Genomic DNA, 21,937 nt, shown 5'->3' on the forward strand with positions numbered 1-21,937 from the left:
AAGCTTCATCAAATCTAAAAATTAAACAAAGACCACTTGTGTTGCGGTCAAAACGTCGTGGGTTTTTTTTGTTTATTTTCAATTTTTTATTTAATTTAATATTTTGATCTGTTTTTTTATTTTCTATCTCCGTGACTTTACAGAAAGAACCAAGAATATGAATTGCTGCAGTTACGAAAGTTTTAAGTCAAAACATTGACACACGCGTTGACAAAACCCCACCCACCCACCTTGTTGTTGTTGTGGGCAGGTAGCTTCTGTAAACAAGAGCGGTACAGCAGCTCAGGCGGGCTTGGGCTGGTAAAAAAACGAAAAAAAACTGCATTAATATCTACAATAAACCAAAGTGACAAAGTAGCGAGCCGCGTGAAGACAAATTAAACTTAAGGGAGGGAATTAAAGCAAACGCGACCAGGCGAGGGCAGGAGGCAAGGCCCCGCGTGTCTAGGCCTCGCGTTGTAAAGTTCCAACTTGGACATCGATTCACAAGCTGCTGCTGCTCTAGTGACATCCCTACGAGAGAGAGAGCGAGGCTCTACCTTGGTAAACAACAACAACCACAACAACAACCACAACAACCACAACAACCGCAATGAAAATTTCTCACCTCGGATTGCAGTTCACGCGCGGACCTCCAGCTTCCTGTTAGCTCGTGACGTCACGCGGCAGCAGATGACATGACGTCACTTTCTGGGGTACAAGACTCTCCCCTCCCACAATGAGAGGCTACCCTAACTGAATAAATTAATAAATTATGTTGATGTTTGCGATCATCAACATTATCAATAAACATCATTTACACCATCATATACAACAACATCAACATCATCAGCATCAACAACAACAACATCATCAGCATCAACAACAACAACATCATCATCAGCAGCATCAACAACAACATCATCAGCAACATCATTAATAACATCATCTAAAGTGGAAAGCTGTCTCGGGTGTGGACCAATCAACTTCAAGGACAGTGCATACATTACCAGAGTTGTGTTTTTTGTTTGCATTATGACTGCAGGTATTGTGGTCTATGCAAACATGACTCCTCGTAAAAAAAGGTGTCAGTTTTGTTGCCAGATAAAAGGGTAAAAAACCAATTATCAAGACGAAAAGAGTGACACTTTATCACGACCCAGCAAGACTGAACTAGATTTAAATAAAAAATCCAACCTTTTTTTGAACATAGCGTAAAATATAAAACCAAGAGGTCACGCTGAAACTTGAACTCAAGATTCAAGGGTTGCAAAGAGAAAATCATCTCACGTTGGACTAGTTGAATATTTTTCTGAATCGCACCCGAGGGTTTGAGCCAATGGTGAGTGCGTTGATTTCTTGATGAGTGTGCACTCATGTCACGTGCGCTTTCTGTTGGTAGCCCCTGTGATTGTGCCAGGTGTAAACATTTTTAGTAGCGTTTTAAATGGAGAGTTCCATAAAAATAACTCAAAATAAAACTCAATAAAATAACAAAAATTTAGAGTTAACGTTTTCAAATGAATTCATGGAAAAGTAATGCCCCTTCACGTGTTTGATATTAAAATGAATTATCTTTGTGAAACTGGCCAGGAGATGGCAGCACAGAAAGGATATGCAGTGTCAGGAGCAAGTGCAGATGGCTCGGTTCTCAGAAAACACTTTTCTAAATTTGGGCTCAGCAGCTGCTGCCGAGAGGTTGTGCAATGAGGCAGCTCTACGTGGGGGTTCCGTGGTGTAATGGTTAGCACTCAGGACTCTGAATCCTGCGATCCGAGTTCAATTCTCGGTGGGACCTACAAATGATTATTTTTTTCTCTTTATACGTGACTTGACCGAAAGAACCAAAGAGTAATTCCTGCAGTCACGAAAGCCTCAAGTTAAGTTTTTGTTATACTCTTAGGTTTTTCGGTAAAGTCACGTAGGCAAAAAAAATAATTAATGTAAATAATAATAGAAATAAAATAAATGTGATTTATTTTTTATTTTATTATATTATTATTATTTTTTTTATTTTTTACCTACGTGACTTTACCGAAAAACCTATAAGCATGAATCCTTGCAGTCACGAAAGCTTCAAATCTAGAATTAAGTTTTTTTTCACCGACAAAGAAACTTATTTTAAGTTTTAGTAAAAAATAAAATAAAAAATTCAATTGCATAAGCTGACTGGATCGAAATCAAATGTTCACCTTTTTGTCCTCTCGAATGTAGTTATGAGGCCAAGTCACCTCCTGGGTACGCATCTGCATGTGAAATGATGCGTTTGCATGTATAATGGTGAAGTTGCGTGTGAAGTCACGTAGTTGCATGTGTCATGGTGTATTTGCACGTGTCCAGTAATGATCCATTGAATGCACAAGCGAAGGTGCTATGGAGATGTTAGTACAGAAATTAATTGAATCTAAATGTAGCTGAACTTTGGGTATTTCCCTCCTCGTATTGCATGGGTTTTCTCTGTACACTGGTTTCTTACCATTTTTCAAACATCCCAAAGCAGTACCCTTCCGAAAGATGATCTTTGATAAAAGGGAAATATTATTTTAATGAAAAGGCCACGGTTAGAAATGTAAGAAGTTAGTTGGTTGAGACAGTAATATTATTATTGCGACTGTATTCAATGTAAATACTCGTGCTTGTCTGGGAGGCCCAAATATCAAAAGGATTCTTCTTTAAGGAAAGACCTCATTGACTCCTCCATGTGGCTTGTTCCAGTCACCCAAACGTTCCTCTCATCGTGATAAATTAAAGAATCTGAGCTCTACCATTCCCCGGTCAAACACACATTATGACACATTTCCAATAGCCATTATAATAAATACTCTTTCCATCACAAGTTAAAATAAACAAAAACTGAAAACTCGTGATTTTCATAATGATGGAACGAAACATTGGAATCCATACTGCAAGTCACGAAAGCTTCAACTCAAGATTAAAACATTGTAAGTTTTGCAAACGTACGCCAACGTTTTGGAAGAACCCGCTGAGACTGGAACTCAAATTGCAGGATTCAGAGCCCTGAGGGCGAACCGTAACACAATGGAAGCGCCTCGTAAACACGACGACACGAGTGGGACAGGAAAGAGAGTTGCGACGCACGACACGAGGGATATGGGCAGGTGTCATCCTGGAAAATAACAATTGAGCTAATTTCTCTCACTTTTCACTGAGCAAGCAGGATGTCTTAGAAACTGAATCATGTTGAGTCAAAATCAAAACGCAAATCTCCTGATTTTCATGAAAAACCTATCAATTTAAGATTTTATTAAATTTAAGATTTGATCAAATTGCAGTATTCAGATTCCTGAGTGCTAACCATTACACCAGGAACCACCTTATGAACTAGTTTCATGACACGAGTGAAAACTGAGAAAAAGTGAAGGCAAATCGAGCCAAACGGCAGAGGGGACATGGGCAGGTGTAACTGTGGCATCTAGTAATTCAGCACGATGTTGACATTCAGATCAGTGATTGCAGATTTAGTGATTGTATTGCGGAGTGATTTTGGGGGGACAGGACTCAATGTTGACTTACTATTCAGGCTGCCTTAGAAGCTGAAACATTCTTGATTTGAAGCTTTCGTGACTGCAGGAATCTAGACTCTTTGGTTCTTTCGGTAAAGTCACGTGGGTAGAAATAAATAAACATTATCACGACGTTTCGATAGCAACACAAGCGATCGTGTTCAGGTGAAAATCGCGATTGCCGCGATGTCTGCTGCCGGCAGCACGAGGCTTGTGTTGCTGTCGACACGCCGTGGTTGATTTTGTTTTATTTCTACCCACGTGACTTTACCGAAGACACGTTCCTTCGGAGTGGGCAGGTAGGAACTTGGCTCAACCAATCCGGGAGGGGCGCACCTCTGGTTGGCTGCTGGCTCGTGGTCACGTGACGCACTTCAACCAATCCGAGAGCGTACGTGTTTGGGAGGGGCCATGCACGACAGACAGACAGACAAATAATTCCTGGTGGGCAGCAGTGTGGAACTGTTGTTCCTACCTGCTGTGTACAAGATCACGTGACTTGAGGTAGCCAGGCAGACAGCCCCCTTCACTATCGGCCCCTCCCCTGACCCCCCCCCTCCCCTCCCTTAGGCCCCTCCCCTGACCCCCCCCCATATCCTTAGGCCCCTCCCCTGACCCCCCCTCCCTTAGGACCTCCCCTGACCCCCCCCCCCCCCCATATCTCCCTCCCCTGACCCCCCCCCCATATCCTTAGGCCCCTCCCCTGACCCCCCCTCCCTTAGGCCCCTCCCCTGACCCCCCCCCTCAGGCCCCTCCCCTGACCCCCCCCCTTAGGCCCCTCCCCTGACCCCCCCCCCTTAGGCCCCTCCCCTGACCCCCCCCCCCCTCAGGCCCCTCCCCTGACCCCCCTCCCTTAGGCCCCTCCCCTCTCCGTACCGGCAGGAGGTCTCCACCAATCAAAGAGCTGTTTATATTATATATATATTTATGCACGACAGACAGACAACAAATCCCTGATGGGCAGTGTGGAACATATTGTTCCTACCTATATAACGAAAAATGAGTTTAAATAATTACTAAGAACTCGTGATCCCAATTATTGAAACAACTACCAAAAGCATTTTTTAAACATGACTTGGTTCCACCGAGATTTGAACTCAGATCGCAGGATTCAAAGTCCTGAGTGCTAACCATTACACCATGGAACCAGTGGCGGCTCCTGCAAAATCTCTCAGGGAGGGCAAATGTCTGGATGATTGATAAGGATAAGGTCCACCCATGCAATGGATAAATTAACAGCTTAAGCATGTAAAGGCAACTTCACTTCTCTAATATTAATGAAAAATAAAGTGACTCTTACAATACATCTCCTTGTTTGTTTCTATACTCACTATTAAAACAAACCACTCAAGTTTATTTTATTAAAGATTCCACTAGGTGGCGACAAATTATATTGTTGGATGAAACGTGCTTACGTATGATGACGTTAGCACGTATGATGACGTAAGCACGTTAGGGCTTGCCCTCCCGGAAGCCATAGAGAATGCATTGGAGCGCCCCCGTTCGAAAAAAAAACATCTTTGAATGTAAGTCTATGGGGCCACTCGGGGCGATTCTCAGCCGGAGTGAAATCGCCCAAAAAGAGGTGGTACTCCACAGAACGTGACATGACGCTGATTGGACCATATCCAGAGGCACAGTAACGGCTAGCGTGACTCTGTGGTTCAATGACATTGGTGGTGCGTCGCCCAATCCCCCTAATGAAGAAACCGCCCCTGCATGGAACCTTCACACAGAAACCTTGTTACACAGTCAACACGAGAGTGGGTTCAATCAATTATATTAAATCATTAAAACAATAATGCTGCTTCCAACTTTTTTTTAAGAATGAGTGGTTGCTGTTAAGAGATTATGAAGTTAGTAGGGCAAGTGTGCCGGTTATAATTGTTATTAGCACTCAGGACTCTAAATCCTGTGAACTATGTTCACGTCTCGTTTGTAACCCCGCCACGTTTAAAAAAAAATTCTGTAGTTTTGTCATTAAAATTACGAGATGTGAGTTTTAATTTGACTTCAGGATCTAAGGCAGCCTGACTGCTGAGCCAAACGTGAGTGCTGTGCTCCCAAAATCACTCCACGTGACAACCACTAAATCTGCAATCACTGATCTGATTTCCAACATCGTGCTCAATTCCTATATGCCACGGTGACACCTGCCTATGTCCCCTCTGTCATTTGTCTCAGATTTATCTTCACTTTTTCTCACGTGTGTAATGAGCCTGGTTCATCAGTTGGTTCCATGGTGTAATGGTTAGCACTCAGGACTTTGAATCCTGCGATCCGAGTTCAAATCTCGGTGGAACCTGTGTTGTGCATTTTTTAAAGATTTGCTTCTAAATAAATTATTGGGGAGAGAACAAGTAAACCCGTAAAAACAAAGTTTTTCACTATAAATCCTTTACTAGCAGTTGCCGCCCGCTTCGCGGGCGGTGTGTATATACTTGGTTGGTGGGGAGTTGAAAGTGGCTGGACACAATATACATGTTTTGGTGATTGTTTTATGTTTATTTTTGTGAGGTTATATGTATTTTAATGACATTATTCAATAATGCAACTTCTTCAAATATAGAATGCAACTTATTCAAATATCTGGCGATTCACGATATTCTTCGTGTACACTCCGTCTTCCTCCTCGTCGTCAGGTCCCTCAATAAGCGCCTTGATGTTGGATGTTGCCGTGACTCGCGATAGTGCCACGTACAGTTGGCCGTGCGAGAAGCATGGCGTTGGTAGATATAATCGCAGGTTGTGAACAGTTTGCCCTTGCGCCTTGTTGATGGTCATCGCGAATGCTGGGACAATGGGGAACTGTTTGCGCCGAAGTCGAAATGGGAAGTCCTTCATGTCCAATTCGTGGCGGATATGGTTGTTCTCAAGCAGCGAGTCCAAGACCAAGTGTGGGTACTCGGAAAGCTGCGGAAGGTCGTCAAAGTCCGACAGAGCGATCCCACCTGCCGTGAGGAACTCGTGGAGGCTGTGAAGAGTCTTGAACTTTACCATTTTTTTGTATTTTCTTTGATGCTGCTAATCCTGCATAATGCACGGGTATAAGTAGTACTAATCACATACCTGCATTTCCCATATCCCCTCCCTTTGATGCTGCTAATCCTGCATAATGCACGGGCATAAGTAGTACTAATCACATACCTGCATTTCCCATAAATATGCAAAATTGCTCTTGATATGCAAATTATTTTGTCAAGGCGCCCTTTCCCCCCCTTCCAACCCAGCTTATATATATGCTCCAAGCACGTGTGCTGTTTCATTCAGACGCTGTCGCCTCGACAGACCTGGTTTTCTCCTGAGGACGGCGGCTTGCGTTGTGGCCGAAACGTCGTGAGAATTATTTTATTATGTTTTTTTATTTTATTACTTCCCTTGTACGTGACTTTAGCGAAAGAACTAAGAAGATTTAGCATTTCTTCTTTGTTGGTCAGCTGGCGGTACTGGTACTCGTAATCGCGAGCCAATTCGTCATAGAATTTATCCCAGAGAGCCTTGGTATCTGCTGGCATGGAATACAGCAGAATGGTAGCGAAGAGTTGACGAAGCTGGTACGGCATCTGAAAGAGCGAGGCTTCCTCCAGACACGCAACCCATTCGCGATCGCTCTCAAGGTAGCCTGCTCGCATGGCTGCTTCCAGCGGTTTGTTTTGTTTAATTTTATTCGTAACGCACCATCCATATGCGCTCCACCATCCACCATGCCCTTGCATGGCAAAGACACAGCTCCGGTGTGCGTCAGCGTGTGCGCCATCCACAGTGACATTGGTCAGAAATTGCATCGCTCCGATCGCACACAGGTTAGCCCCTGCATCCTCCGTTATGGGGCCATCTATTTTTATCTTATATAAAAAATGTTTATGTTATATAAAAATATTTTGTTGGTGTTTTTACGTTTACGTATTCCCATTGTGGGTGTTTTACGCATGCATCAAATTTTTGGGTTCCTCACATATGATATCAGAGGTGTGGGTCACTCCATTCCTCAATCGAACAATAACGGGGATCGTTTCAGTTATAACAGCTTGCAGATAGAAATATTGCATGATCGTATACTAATAATGACAGAATTTGTACCCCAGTGGAGGGCATCCCCCACCCGGCGCTTCTTACCGGTACTGTGAGACTTAGAAATCCAGACCTCTCCTCCTCCTGAACCGTTCACAATACCCTGTGGTAGTACCATAATCATCTCAATAAAGCGGTCACTTTCCAATGCCCATTTTGATCCCGGGAGTTACCCGGGTGGTGTCACACTGTACTGATTGTTTTAGCATGTCGCAAATTCCGATATGGCTTGTGCAACGGCCAGAAAGTGACAGCGGCGGGGGCCTGGCTGCAACCTTTTTTGACAGTTTATTAAATTTCCAAGTGCATGGGATTGGCACTCCAAAACATGATAAATGTACAGTAACGCCAACTGCATCCGTGCCAAACATGATACGCGGACACATGCTGCATATTATGCAACACATGCCCTGACCAGCAGCAGCATGCACAACATCTGAATTACACAACCGAAGTAGACAGCAAGCCGTCCATGGAGACGTGATCAACGTCAATACATAATAATGGTAATAAGCCGGATAAACCGAAAAGTACCCATTGTACCCATCAAACAGTCAGCTGGGTTGCCCCATGGGGGTATTGACCCATGGGCGAAACTGTAGGGGGTGCTACGCAACTGGCCGTGGTCCCGGCAGGTGAAGCTGGCAGCTCAGTCCGCTAAGACTTACTGTATAGCGACCCCTGCCTACTCGTAAGGTAAAGTTGTTTGGGGACTCCACTAATCGCAGCACGCAGCACCCATTTTTTACATAAATAAACGTAATATTAGCGTAACTACCATTCACACACTTGCATACACACCACACTCACACAGCGCAGGGTCTGCGCCCACAGTGCACTGCAGCACTGCGGCGCAGACCATGCCAAACCTATGCTATCGCTCTCTTCCGGGCGTGTTAATTATTTATTTTTATCGAATCAAAGTGAGCTGTGGCTTTTTGCCGGCTGTTTTATTTTCATCGAATCAGAGCGAGCTGTTTGGGCGGGTCCGTAAATAAATTAACGTCCAGATACGCACGCAGACGACCAAACCAGCGTAGTTGTTTATGCTTGTGTTGCAGTCGAAACGTGATAATTGTATTTGTTTTATATTTTTATTATTTTATTGTTTCCCTTCGGTAAAGTCACATAGGTGATTTATTATATTATTATTACCTTATTATTATTTATTTTTACCTACGTGACTTTACCAAAAAAAACTACGAGTACAATTATTGTGTTCTCATTGCTGGTACAATTGTGCCCTACATTACATGTGTAATAAAAGGACTTAGACACTTCTTACTGACTCCGTGTCCTTTATTTGGGGTTCGCGTTCTCCTTCCCACACGGCACTCCTCCTGAGACTCTCTCCCTGGCAGCCCCACATCTGCCTTCGCTCCCGTAGCCTTCCACGCTCCTGCAGCTCCGCTGCAGGCTCTTGGTACAGCCCTCTGGCTGCTCCCCCAGCAGCTCCATCGCTGCTCCCTGTTCCTCCGTGCGTGGCGATCTCGCCACCTCCCAACGTCAGCCCTTCGTGGCCTTTATGGCTATCTCGCCATCTCCTACCTCAATCCTCCACTCTCTCTTCCACCCCGCTGGCTGGCGCCGTCATGAGCCCCTCAGCCACCAGGCTGAGGCACGGCGACCACCCAACGTCTTCACCACCCTTCACTCCCCCGACTGCCCCAGATAGCTTCCTGTCTCCCCGCTATAACTTCTCCCCCACGTCACCCTGACTCCTCCCTCTCGGATCGTCATATCCGCCCCGCCCATTTACGCCCGCATTACACTACCCTCCCCCGTAGAGAAAATCCCAGCCGTCCTCGGCTGAAACAGAACAAAATAATGCGGGCGAAGGCATCACAATCAGGAGTCCCCCAGACACAACGGAGATTATAACAACAACAACACAAGCAACGAAAGGGGAGGTATCAGGAACTGGAACAGAACACCGGCCTGTCCTCCGCGCAACATCAACAAGAATAAGAATGGCACAATGAACAAAAACGGCAACTGACACGCAAGAACGGCCAACGCGCACAACCCAGAAATGTGATGTTTTAGTGCGTGTCCATGTTGCAGTTCCATCCGCTCGGCTCAAGTCCAACGTCAAAGAGCAAGTGGTAGAGCAGAACGACGAACGGCGCTCAATTGCTCCTTCAAGTCCTCATCCAGCTAGCACACCAGGTAACACCCAGTGCGACGGGAGCTGAAGAATCTGTGACGAGAAGGAGAATCCAATCCCCTGAGGCACAGCACAACAACGCACATCCGCATGTCGTACACGACAGCCACCCGGCCTCAGGGTAGTGGAGATGATGTAAATCCAGCCCGCTTAAAAAAAACTCCCCATAAATACCCAAAATAACGCAATGGATGCCCCAGTATTTACATTTTAACAACAATATTATTTACACGTGACAACAACAACAACAAAATTTCCTGCTCTTACCCACCAGCAGTCCTCCCTTGAGGACCAGCAGACATCGCACGTACACAGCATGTACCCACGGTCACTCTCAGCAACCCAACAAAACGCCTAATCGCACACCCTCGCGTGGAGAGAGCCCCGCTCCCCAGCGGTAATGTTTAACTCGCCCTAACCCCCACCGTGGTCGTCAACCCACAGCAACATCCACTGACCATACTCTCAGCTAGTGCAATTTCGGGGATGAGCAGCAACTCGGCCACGCTCCTCCCTTACTATCCCCTCAGAGATGGACACACACCAGCCTCGTATAGTCCGATGCTTTATAGCCCAGGGAAGGTTCATCCCCCAGCAATGCCAGACCCCCTGTACTCCCCCCACGGGGCAATGTTCTCTTATAGAGACAATAACACCCTAACCCAGATCCCGTGAGCCCCCGGCACACCAGGTTCAGTCTGCCACCGCACAACTGAACCATGACTCCCCGAGCCATATGAGCACATGGCCCATTAGTTTAAGACATACCACGGAGGTTTCGCCTCCGGGCTGTCAGGTCAGCCATCAGCCATAGCCCGATGTGACCACAACTCGTGCATCACCCAATCAACAATGGCAGGCATAACAGATGGAATATTTGCCCCACCCCGGTTTTTCCCGCGCGCTCAAAATGGCGTCCCCCTTCGCCCAGCGCGTTCGCGCAATATCTCGCGCGCACTCAAAATGGCGGCCCTTTCCGCAAAGCGCATCGTCGCCATACCCCGCGTGCGCGCAAAATGGCGGCCCAACGTGCGAACACGTGGCCAGTTTTCTCCATTCGTGCACCCCAGCTTCCCTTAGCTGGGGGTCACAAGACGCATCTCCCGTCACATTATAACAACCCCACCAACGATAGACGCACAGCCCCAGCTTGCTGCGCACAGCTGTCATATCGTGGAATTTTTAACCAATATTTTACCAACCACATTGGTTACACAACCCAACTCGCCAAGCAACTCGTGGTTGCATGCGATCAACCGAATACGCGACGCCACTTGGCGCCAATTTACGGTCCCATTAGCATTAACCTTTGAGACACCCACAACGGCGTCATCACGCACCCTCAAAGCGCGCTCTCTCTCTCAAAAAGCGCAATTACCCATAATATACACGAAATCTCGTGTGCACAACACCAATACAACCGAATTTTAGGGTCCCCCTCTATAATATACACGCAATCTCGTGTGCACAACACCAATACAACCGAATTTTAGGGTCCCCCTCGAATTTGTTACCAATTTCCAACAGGTACGCACAATATAATAACAATCCCAATTCCAATAATCAACCACTGCATCGCACCCCATAACCATACAGAACGGTATAACAGCACATGCAATCAGCATATCGCGATCACACGCGCACATTTAAGCACAATAGCAAGCAGATCTGCAGGCAACCAACACACCATTAATCCTGTCGTAACTTTGCAGCAACAACACAATTATTCTCTCTCTTGCAACAATCGCATCGCACACAGCACCTCGCAGCACAATACACCAAAAAAATATATATATTTTTTTTCCAATTAAGCCCATCACACAAGGTAACCCACAAATAATACAGCGCAAGATACCCGACGCTCCCAAGTTAATAATTAACTTCACCATCAAGATAACAACTCCACGCAGCAGCGCACACACACAATTTGACACTCAGCAAATACAGCAGACTCTCCGTCCATTCTCAACACACGCACACACTTATATTGACACCAAGCAACAAGCAGATAGCGCGTTCATCGTTATTACACACACATACAGACAGTCCGAACCGCGCTCCGCACAATCGAGTCATAAGAGAAAACCAAAATAGCCCCCCCCCGGCCCTCGAAAGATGAGTGAGGTGTGTGTTAAGGCCGGGTGCGTATCGTTATGACTCGCCCGGGGCTGCAGCAAGAAGAGGACGGCAGGGTGGCAACCTGAGACGCCTCGCAGAACTCGTTCGGCGACTTGACGGCTCCGTTGTCACGCACCCGAGCCAGGACGGGAAGCTCCCGCCCCAGCAGCTGCAGCATCGGCGTCTTCTCCTCGCAGCACCCCCTCGAAAAACAGCAGCTCACAGCAGGCTGCTCACCCCGCGGCACCTCCAGATGGCAGCGCAAGGCTGCCTCTCCGCCGCGATGTTGAAGATGGCGGCGTCCTCCCGCCGCGGTGAAGACAAGATGGCGGCTTCCCGCCGTTTCTCCCCTGCCACGCCCAAGATGGCGTCTTCGTGCCACGTGGCAATGGCGCTGGCAGCGCAGGAAAGGCAGAGGCCTGCGGATCACCACCGGGCCTCCCCGACGTCGTCCTCGGCGTGGTGAACTCACACAGTCGCGCCAGCACGATTTTCAAGGTCCCCATCTGCATCACCATCTGTCTCCATCGTAAGTTGGCATCCTCCGGCACAGACAGGTCCACCGACGCGGCGACACCTTGCTCACCCGGACCCGTACTCGTTCCAGAACGGATCTCCTCTTCCATCGCAGGCAGGTCCACTGTCTGAGGAAGGTCGTCGTCGTCGGATGATGTAGCAGGAATATTTTTTTTTTCTTCTTTCTCTCAGTTGTTTTGAGATGCCGTTTCACTTCTGACTCCAGTGTAATAAAAGGACTTAGACACTTCTTACTGACTCCGTGTCCTTTATTTGGGGTTCGCGTTCTCCTTCCCACACGGCACTCCTCCTGAGACTCTCTCCCTGGCAGCCCCACATCTGCCTTCGCTCCCGTAGCCTTCCACGCTCCTGCAGCTCCGCTGCAGGCTCTTGGTACAGCCCTCTGGCTGCTCCCCCAGCAGCTCCATCGCTGCTCCCTGTTCCTCCGTGCGTGGCGATCTCGCCACCTCCCAACGTCAGCCCTTCGTGGCCTTTATGGCTATCTCGCCATCTCCTACCTCAATCCTCCACTCTCTCTTCCACCCCGCTGGCTGGCGCCGTCATGAGCCCCTCAGCCACCAGGCTGAGGCACGGCGACCACCCAACGTCTTCACCACCCTTCACTCCCCCGACTGCCCCAGATAGCTTCCTGTCTCCCCGCTATAACTTCTCCCCCACGTCACCCTGACTCCTCCCTCTCGGATCGTCATATCCGCCCCGCCCATTTACGCCCGCATTACACATGTATTGAATGTTATTCAACATTTGGGGAAGAGTCTGCCTTTAAGTTCAGACCCTAGCCACTGCCATAGTTGCCTCCAATCTGTGATGACACAGCCACATGGGTGGTACCTCTGACATCAAGTGACCTACGACGTCATGCTCGTATTATAACAAATTATTTAAGTATGGTCATATGACCCTAATGACCCACAAGGCATATGGGTCTTTTATCATGCAGTCGATTAATAAAAATGGGCTGTACATGAACATGCATGTCGGGATTAGAGGTGAAATATCATTGTTAAGTCTGGTGATTATGTTTAATGGAATAGGCAGTTGGAATAAACATGTTCGTGTGGGTGGATGAGTGAGTGATCGGGCGCACACAGGAGTGGGCAAACAAGCGAGTGAGTAGGCTTTTAGAGCAACAGTCACGATAGTCTTCTTGGTTCTTTCGGTAAAGTCACGCAGAAGGGAAATAATAAAATGATAAAAATAAACATAATAAAATACAATTCTCACGACGTTTCGGCCACAACGCAAGCAGCCGTCCTCAGGTGAAGAACAGGGCTGTCGAAAAGACAGCGTCTGAATGAACACCACCAAGCTTGGCAGCGTATATTTAAGCTGGGTTAGAGGGGGAAGGGCGCCTTGAAAAAGGACTTTGCATATCAACAGATGAATTTAACATATTTATTGAAAATGCAGATATGGGATTAGTCACTACTTGTGGAATGCGTATGAGGTGGGGGGGGGGGGTCTCAAAGTCATATTATGCCCGTGCATTATGTAGGATTAGCAGCAACAACAAAAAAAGTCCCGATAGTGTTTTAGATTTGAAGCTTTCGTGACTGCAAGGATTCATACTCTTAGGTTTTTTTCGGTAAAGTGACTTAGGTAAAAATAAATAATAAACATAATAGAAATTATAATAGAAATAAAATATGAAATCACGACGTTTCGGAGGCAACGCAAGCTTCCTTCATCAGGTGTAAAAAGGCACAGCAAAATAACTTCAGTAATTACAGTTATTAACTACAGTTATTTTGCTGTGCCTTTTTACACCTGATGAAGGAAGCTTGTGTTGCCTCCGAAACGTCGTGATATTTTATTTTATTTCTATTATTATTGATATTTTTATCATTAATTATTTTTATTATTTATCTATTTTTACCTACGTGACTTTACCGGAAAAAAAACCTAAGAGTATAGTCACGATAGTGATTGGATTGGTACAATGAGTGGTCAAATATGTATTAATTAGGAGGATGAGTGATTCAAAAGGTTGCTAAATCTGAGCGTTGTTCCAACCTCCCCAGGCCATCCAACTTCAAACAAAATCTACTCCTTCCCAACAACATGGACGGACAAATCACGTGGGCTGAGATCTTGGATGACTTTGAGGGTAAGTCTCAGAAACCTGCATCACATGGATTATATGCGGAGGAGGAGGTTCCTTGATGAATTACTTTTCGTAGACATGGCTTGGTGGTAATGGGAAGACGTAATGATCGAGTGTGGCAAAGAGGATGGGTTTAGATTTGAGTTTCTGCCATCTTTGTTCAAACTGGGGTCTCAAGCTTATGGAATTTATGGTCTCAAAATGCCGACAAAAACATGACTTGTAAAGTTTTACTGCCGTGTGATGAATATTTCTGAATAGCAGGTCCTGTTGTGTGGTAAGAGGTAATTACTGGGATCTCAAAATTAGTTCTGTGAGACTCCATGTCCTTCGTTCTCTAATTAATTACTCGTACTTTGAATGCATTTTCTGTTCTTCATAGCCCGGGAGTCGGCGTGCCAGTCGACCACGTGGGGGGACGTTATGGATAAGGTGGACCCTTTCCCAGGCCAAAGTTACAAGAATCGCTCCCCAAAGGTGTGTATGGGTTCTAGATTTGAAGCGTTCGTGACTGCAAGGATTCATACTCTTAGTTATTTCGGTAAAGTCACGTAGGTATAAAATGAAATAAAAATTAATAAAAATAAAATAATAAAAATCACGACGTTTCGGAGGCAACACAAGTCTCCGTCCCAGGTGGGACCGTCACAGCTGAATTTGCTGTATCAAGTGAGGCAGGGATTCCAAGATGCAAGTTCTTAAATACAAGTTAAGGAGGGAGGAGGGGGGAGGAGCTTATCAGAATGTGGTAGCCAATGAATGGAACGTATTGGGAGGGGGGGCGGGGCTAAAAGAGAGCACGATGTGTATGGGGTCTGTGGGGTTAAAACACACGACATTCTCTCGACAACGAGCACACCATGTCACCTCACCAGCACACCAAAATATCACGACACCAACTCTCCCCATCACCTTCTCATCACACTACACGACCACCAATTCAATACACCATATTAGAGCCTCATCATGCCTCTATACCATCACAATACACCATCTCTCTAGAACATTCCACTACTTCTCCTCTCCATATCGCAACACCATGTCCCGACACCATCACCGCATCTCTTCACCGTCCCGCTCATGCAGGCACTTGAAGTGGCCATTTATTACCAATGAAGACAGAATGATATCAGGCAGTCACATTAATTATGTCTGTGATTTGATTGGAAGTTACCATTCCAGTTCCAAACTATGGGCGCTGCAGTGAAGTTTGTCCAGAGTTTGGGCTTCCAGATATTTATAATGGGACATTCTGTGAAAACTATTGCCAGTGATGATTATTGCCAACAATTGCTATGAAACCGCCACAATCGAGCAAAGTCTTGAGTGCATGCATGGGGTTTATGGGGATATATGAGGATGTGACATGTATTTTCATTCTATAGGAGTTGGGATATTTAGGGGTTAGTACTACACGTACAATGTGATACAAGTATTGATGGATAAGGCATTGTGTTAACAGCAGGTGATGGTGTATATTCAAGTGTGTACTAAGCAAGTTTGAATGACTGAATGTGGATGGGTGCATCTGTACATACATGTGTGAGTATGTTTTTTTGTTTGGGTTTATGTGCACGTCCACGTTTGCGTGCCTGTGGGTATGAATGTTTTCTTGCATGTGCATGTCTGAATGTTCTTTTGCTTATCTTTGCTTGATCAGAGGATAATTGGGGAGTTGAAGGACGTCAGCGGGATGAAGCATCTCCAGGAAAAGAACCTTAGCAAAGAAAGATGCACCATGGAAGAGGAGCGCCTCTTTGAGGTGCAGCGCATTGCCAGGGCGAAGTGCCGCACAGATGAGAAGTACTTCCGAGACTATCTCCTCAAGAAGCGCCTCATTCAAGTGAAGTACTTCATTGATGAGAAGCATCATCTCGAGATGATGTGTCCTGAGGAGAAGAATCTGGAGGAGGAGGAGAAGTGTCTCGCCAACGTGAAACGCGTCGAGGAGGAGAAGCGCCTTGAGCAGGAGCAGCGCCTTGCCAGCATTGCAACCATCACCACCACCGCTACCGCCGGCAACTCCACCCCCACCCCTGCCACCACCACCGCCACCACCACCACTGCCACCACTGCCACCGCCACCACCACCGCCACCACCACCCCCACTGCCACTGATGCTGTTGCCGCCACTGCCACAAAACCCGCCGCCACCACCACCGCCACCACCGCCACGACCGCCGTCACCACCGCCACCACAGCCACCACCGCCAACGCCACAACTGCCGCCACCGCATCCACCGCCACCACTGCCACTGACGCTGTTGCCGCCACTGCCACAAAACCCTCCGCCACCACTGCCACCTCCACCACTGCCATCACCACCACCGCCGCCACCACCGCCGCCACCACCACCGCCACCACCGCCGCCACCGACACCGCCGCCGCCACCACTAACACCGCCGCCACCACCACCACCGCTGCAACCACCACCGCCACCGCATCCACCTCTGACACTCCTGTACAGGGCCCGATTGCTCCAAGCTTTGGAGAAGAGGGCTTCCAAGCAGAGAAGATGGATAAGAAGACAGAGGTGGAACAGGAAGAGGAGAAGGTGGAGGAAGAGGTTGAGGAGGAACAGGAGGAGGGAATGGAGAAGACAGAGAATGGAGAGAAGATGGTGGTGGAGGATGAAGAGGAGGAGATGGAGGACGAGACAAAGCAGGAGGTGGAGGAGGTGCAGGTGGTGGAGGTGGTGATGCAGGGAAAGAAGAGGAAGCGAGGGGGCCTTGCTCGCGTGGCGAGAGCGATCACCTCCCTCCTCCGCCGCGTGCTGCTTTGTGGTGGCATGTCCACCCAGAGCCACTCCTGTAAAGAATAAGGTTCAATACCATTGTTGTTGCTGGCACTTTAAACTTTGTGAAATAAACCCATGATGACACAACATAACGTTGAATTGCTTGCAAGTGTAATAAAGGACTCGTTCACTGGGTCTGTCTCCGTTGTCCTTTATTTGGGTTCTTTACACTTGTCCCACACGGCCCTCGCTCAGAGCCTCCCCGCTTAGCAGCTCGTCAGCTGCCTTCGCTCACGTAGCCTTTCGCGCTCCTGCAGCTCCGCTGTGCAGTCCTCCGGCTGCTCTCACTGCAGCTCCACCGCTACTCCCTGTTCCCCCGTGCTCGTCACCACTGGCCGACGGTGCCGAGTCTTACTGTGTGTGGCGATCTCGCCACTCTCCAACCTCCGCACTGTGTGGCCTCACTCTGTCTCTATTCCCAACACTCTCCCGTTTCTTCCGGTATCTCTCCCTTAAGACCTCATCCCTCTCTCTCACGTGACCTAACTCCTCCCCCCGTGACGTCATATCCGCGAGGCCGTTTATGCCCGCATTACACAAGTATACTACTGTTTGTATGTACATGGATCTGTACTTTTGTGTATGTCCACTCGTGTGTGGGTGTGTGTACATGGGAGTGTATATGTGTACTCGTGTATGATTATGCATTGGAACAAACAAATTGTTTTTATATTGTGTCGTACAAATAATTTAGGGGAAACGTGGTAGGAATGCGCCACCTCAACAGGGAACTACAGGGATGAGACTCCCCGCTCGTGGTGCTAAATGAATGAAAACAGCGCCACTGAGCAGACAGAGCCCCGCCCCTACAGCTCGTGAGTGTAACGTAGTGAGTGTGACCAGCGAACTGCCACGATGCTGCCAGGTAAGGGTAAACTTGTGTGATGGAGATGCTTCACCTGAAACTCGCCTCCACACGTGTTCGCTATGAACATTGTAACAATAAGGGACGATCAGTCATCTTTAACATCGCAGGTCTTTATTGTTCTGCAAGTATATTAACGTTAAAACTCGTAGAAACACATGCACACTCGTGTGTGAATGTACAACGCTGTATATACAGTCGTGTTTGGATGCACACTCGTGTGTGTATGTCTACTCGTCCGTGTTTTTTTTAAAGGAAAACTATGGTAGCAATAACGTACGATTAGTCATTTTTAAAAACAAATCAGGTCTTTATTAATCTGCAAGAAAACTCACGTTAATACTCGTATCGAAATCTTTATTAATACGCAGGCTCAAACAGGAAAAGAGCTAGGCAAATTATTTCCCAATAGGAATTTAACAGTTAAAAGATATTCTTGAAATCAAACACGTAAACGTCGATTTCCCCTTTGACGTCCTTTTCGACTGAAGCCATTCGTCCAAAGTATAAAATTGTTGTCTTTCTGAAATAAGTGAACACTTCTGGAACTTTAAAGGAAGACATTCATCTGAACACATTATAGAGTATTCACAACATCACTCTAGCTTGAAGTCCTAGAAATCACCGAAAAATATATATAAGCGACACGAATATGACTCTCCAGCCACTCCACTATATCAAGCCATCTATCAGGATGCAACTGCATGGGGTCGAAAGAGGAATTTCGTTGAGGACTCATGACAACATTTTTACTCTTTGTTTGATGATGCCTGTGAAGTGTTGCTGACCGTGAAAATGCTTCCAACACATAGAGCAATCAAACGGTTTTGTTAAAAGAATTACACCAGTTTGTAGTGCTGGAAATCACTGATATAATCAATTGCACCTAATAAATTGATCTAACAGAGACACAAACGTGCACATTCCAGGACTTTACCAGAAGTACTCAATACTTTGATTATCCAGCCACTCCAGCAGCCATTTCTCATTATCAACCTGCATGGGGTCGAAATAGGAATTGTCGTCAGGGCTCAGTACATCCACTACATCCACGCATCTCTCAGGATCCACCTGCATAGGTTCGAAAGATGCATTTTTTTAGGACTCATTGCAGCACTCTGTATTTCTCCTTTTGATTTCACTTTCATTGCGGATCTTCTCATGCTTGTTTCAGGGTGATGACCGTGTCCTCTCCAACGGAGAACAATTGGATGGCTTCTCGCCCGTGTGTGTTTTCTGGTGACGATGAAGATTTGATTTCCGTGAAAATGGCTTCCCACACAGAGAGAAATTGAACGCCTTCTCGCCCGTGTGTGTTTTTTGGTGAGTGTGAAGATCTGCTTTACGGGCAAATGCCTTCACACAGAGCAATTGAATGGCTTCTCACCCGTGTGTGTTTTTTGGTGATTGCGAAGAGTTGATGAATCTGCAAATGACTTCCCACACACAGAGCAATTGAATGGCTTCTCACCTGAGTGTGTTTTCTGGTGATTGCGAAGAGTTGATGAATCTGCAAATGCCTTCCCACACACAGAGCAATTGAATGGCTTCTCGCCCGTGTGTGTTTTTTGGTGACTTTGAAGAATTGTTTTCCATGCAAATGCCTTCCCACACACAGAACAATGGAATGGCTTCTCGCCCGTATGTGTTTTCTGGTGTCTGTTAAGAGTTGATTTCCGCGAAAACGCCTTCCCACACACGGAGCAATTGAAAGGCTGCTCACCCGTGTGTGCGTGGCGCTGCGGAGAGTTGTTCTGCTCCATGTGACTGATTCTTCAGAGCAGAGTAACAGTCGCGGGTGTTGTTGATTATTAAAGGCAAACTCTAAGCTGTGTGGATGTCTGGCTCAAATCGCCAATATGCAAATTCTTACCAACGTCTAACTGAGACACTTTAACGTCTCGTAAGTGTTGATGCACGGCGTATCGATGACCCTGGAACCCGTCTGAAGAGATCACCACGAATTCTCCCGAAGCGAAGTCGCCAACCAGTCGCCAAGCAATCGTGCTCACCAGGATGGGTCTCGTGGAAGAAGGTTTATCTGCAGAGCGAGGAGTCGAGCGTCTATCCTCAGCAAAATCCCTCTCGAAATAACCTTGAGGTCTGATTTTAAGCCCCTTATAACTTCGCTCTCGCATTCAAATCCTTTATTCTCAACTTGGCCTATCATGGACTTTGCATTCAATTGTTAATTTTTACATTAACAATCTGCATATCTAGCAACATAATACATATCACTGCATAATTGTACACCTCCGTTTGAATAAGGATGTGCATCTCCATGCATAATTCCGTGCTTCGTGTTAATTTTCTAATATTCACCCCCCAATGTCCTCTAAACTGCTGCAAGTTTAGAGGATGATAAAGTGACATACAGTCTGAAGTATCAAAATTGGTGATCTCGAGCTTGATTTGGAATAAGATGTGCAAGTTTATACTGTACTGACTTTGTTTTATAAATATATTTAAGGACAATCGTGTTGAGCGGGGTGCTTCTAGAAAACGAGTGTTTTATATTATAATTCCTGCCGTGAACTTTGAATGATCATCTGAATGGTTTAGCTTGTAAGCATGGTTTATTATAGTGCCCATATTAAAGGTTTTTTGGGTTAGATCGCTTAAATATATAAATGTGTCGTTAAAACCCGACACCACCCGACACAGCCAACTACTACGGATTGTCACGTAAACAGAACATGCAGATTTGTCACTAGTACAGCACACTGGTGTGTTGGAGAGCCAAGCCACAACATTTACAATCTGAGCACGACGTTTCGTCTGTAATTAAAACTAGCCTCATCAGTCGACAGCCAGATTTGGGAAGTCTCACTGTTTCGTTCCTTATATAGAAGCATAGATGTGTTGACCACGCAGCTGCGCTCTTGCACAATGTGGGGGATGGGGGGGATTACTGAGGGAATGTACATTACGCGTGTGCATTATGCGAGCCCTTTGAACTTGTCCTTCCTGTCTATTCTGTTTATTAAAATAATTTGCTAATATTTAACCTGTGAAAATAATCACAAAACGTTGTTATCCTGTTACACTGCTGTGTGTATGAACATGCTCAGTGTAGTGGTAGTGTAGTGGTAGTGTAGTGGTAGTGTAGTGGTAGTGTAGTGGTATAGTAGTGGTAGTTTAGTGTTAGTGTAATGGTAGTGTAGTGGTAGTGTAGTGTAGTGGTAGTGTAGTGGTAGTGTAGTGGTAGTGTAGTGGTAGTTGTTGTGTATATGCCCCCTTTTTATTTTTTTTAAATATTTTTTTTTAAGAATTATTCTGCCAACATAGATAATATCGTTTTTTTTAATAGACGCGGCCACGTGGGAACGAACACGCCCCCACACTTCCACAGAGGCCCCCACACTTCCACAGATGCGCGCATACCTCATTTCAAAGGAAAGAGGACATGAAAGGGGGGGCAATAAGGTAATAAAAAAAAAAACTCCCCTAAATTCACACAAGAGGAACAAGGGAGGGGGGGAATTGCAGGCGGGGGGTTGCAGAACCAGGAGACACGGAGGAAGAGATAATTATATTCTTAACAAAGAAACAGCATCGACGACAAAAAGCACAGATGGGTCCTTGAACCATATTAAATACACAAGTTACCAACTTAACCATAAAGATTAAGCAAACAGTATCCATCCTCACTCCAATTGAAAACCAGACGACAATCAAAACCAGAATCGCGACCCATCATTGTTAATAAATACTGACATTATTTACCTTTAAAGAATATCTACACGGCCGGGCCGAAGCATCAAAGAATAATTAT

At 46.3% G+C, this 21,937-nt stretch overlaps 1 protein-coding gene and 3 non-coding genes across 4 annotated transcripts; 3 read left to right on the forward strand and 1 right to left on the reverse strand.

Annotated features, from left to right (window-relative positions):
• The first annotated feature begins 1,705 nt into the window (after positions 1-1,705).
• TRNAQ-CUG (transfer RNA glutamine (anticodon CUG)) lies at positions 1,706-1,777 on the forward strand. Its single transcript has one exon. It is a non-coding gene; the product is annotated as a tRNA-Gln (tRNA).
• A 2,802-nt stretch (positions 1,778-4,579) lies between these two features.
• Positions 4,580-4,651, reverse strand: TRNAQ-UUG (transfer RNA glutamine (anticodon UUG)). The gene has a single exon. It is a non-coding gene; the product is annotated as a tRNA-Gln (tRNA).
• A 1,085-nt stretch (positions 4,652-5,736) lies between these two features.
• Positions 5,737-5,808, forward strand: TRNAQ-UUG (transfer RNA glutamine (anticodon UUG)). The gene has a single exon. It is a non-coding gene; the product is annotated as a tRNA-Gln (tRNA).
• An 8,649-nt stretch (positions 5,809-14,457) lies between these two features.
• LOC133339669 (S phase cyclin A-associated protein in the endoplasmic reticulum-like) lies at positions 14,458-17,778 on the forward strand. The gene is made up of 5 exons (XM_061547830.1): positions 14,458-14,503; positions 14,883-14,977; positions 16,161-16,508; positions 16,968-17,120; positions 17,755-17,778. The coding sequence occupies exons 1-5, from the start codon at positions 14,458-14,460 to the stop codon at positions 17,776-17,778; spliced, it is 666 nt and encodes a 221-aa protein (XP_061403814.1).
• Positions 17,779-21,937: the final 4,159 nt, after the last annotated feature.

Source organism: Lethenteron reissneri, unplaced genomic scaffold, assembly GCF_015708825.2.
Source record: "Lethenteron reissneri isolate LAM-NWPU_2019-01 unplaced genomic scaffold, ASM1570882v1 scaffold_1947, whole genome shotgun sequence".
In the NCBI taxonomy this organism is placed as follows: Eukaryota; Metazoa; Chordata; class Hyperoartia; order Petromyzontiformes; family Petromyzontidae; genus Lethenteron; species Lethenteron reissneri.

What these genes read in the sequence shown, in the direction of transcription:
- LOC133339669 (XM_061547830.1), top strand. Translation starts at nt 14,458, where the DNA reads ATGGACGGACAAATCACGTGGGCTGAGATCTTGGATGACTTTGAGG. An exon ending in TTGCAACCATCACCACCACC is followed by an intron (nt 16,509 to 16,967) that starts GCTACCGCCGGC and finishes ACTCCTGTACAG; the next exon opens with GGCCCGATTGCTCCAAGCTT. An exon ending in CAGAGAATGGAGAGAAGATG is followed by an intron (nt 17,121 to 17,754) that starts GTGGTGGAGGAT and finishes CTCTCCCTTAAG; the next exon opens with ACCTCATCCCTCTCTCTCAC.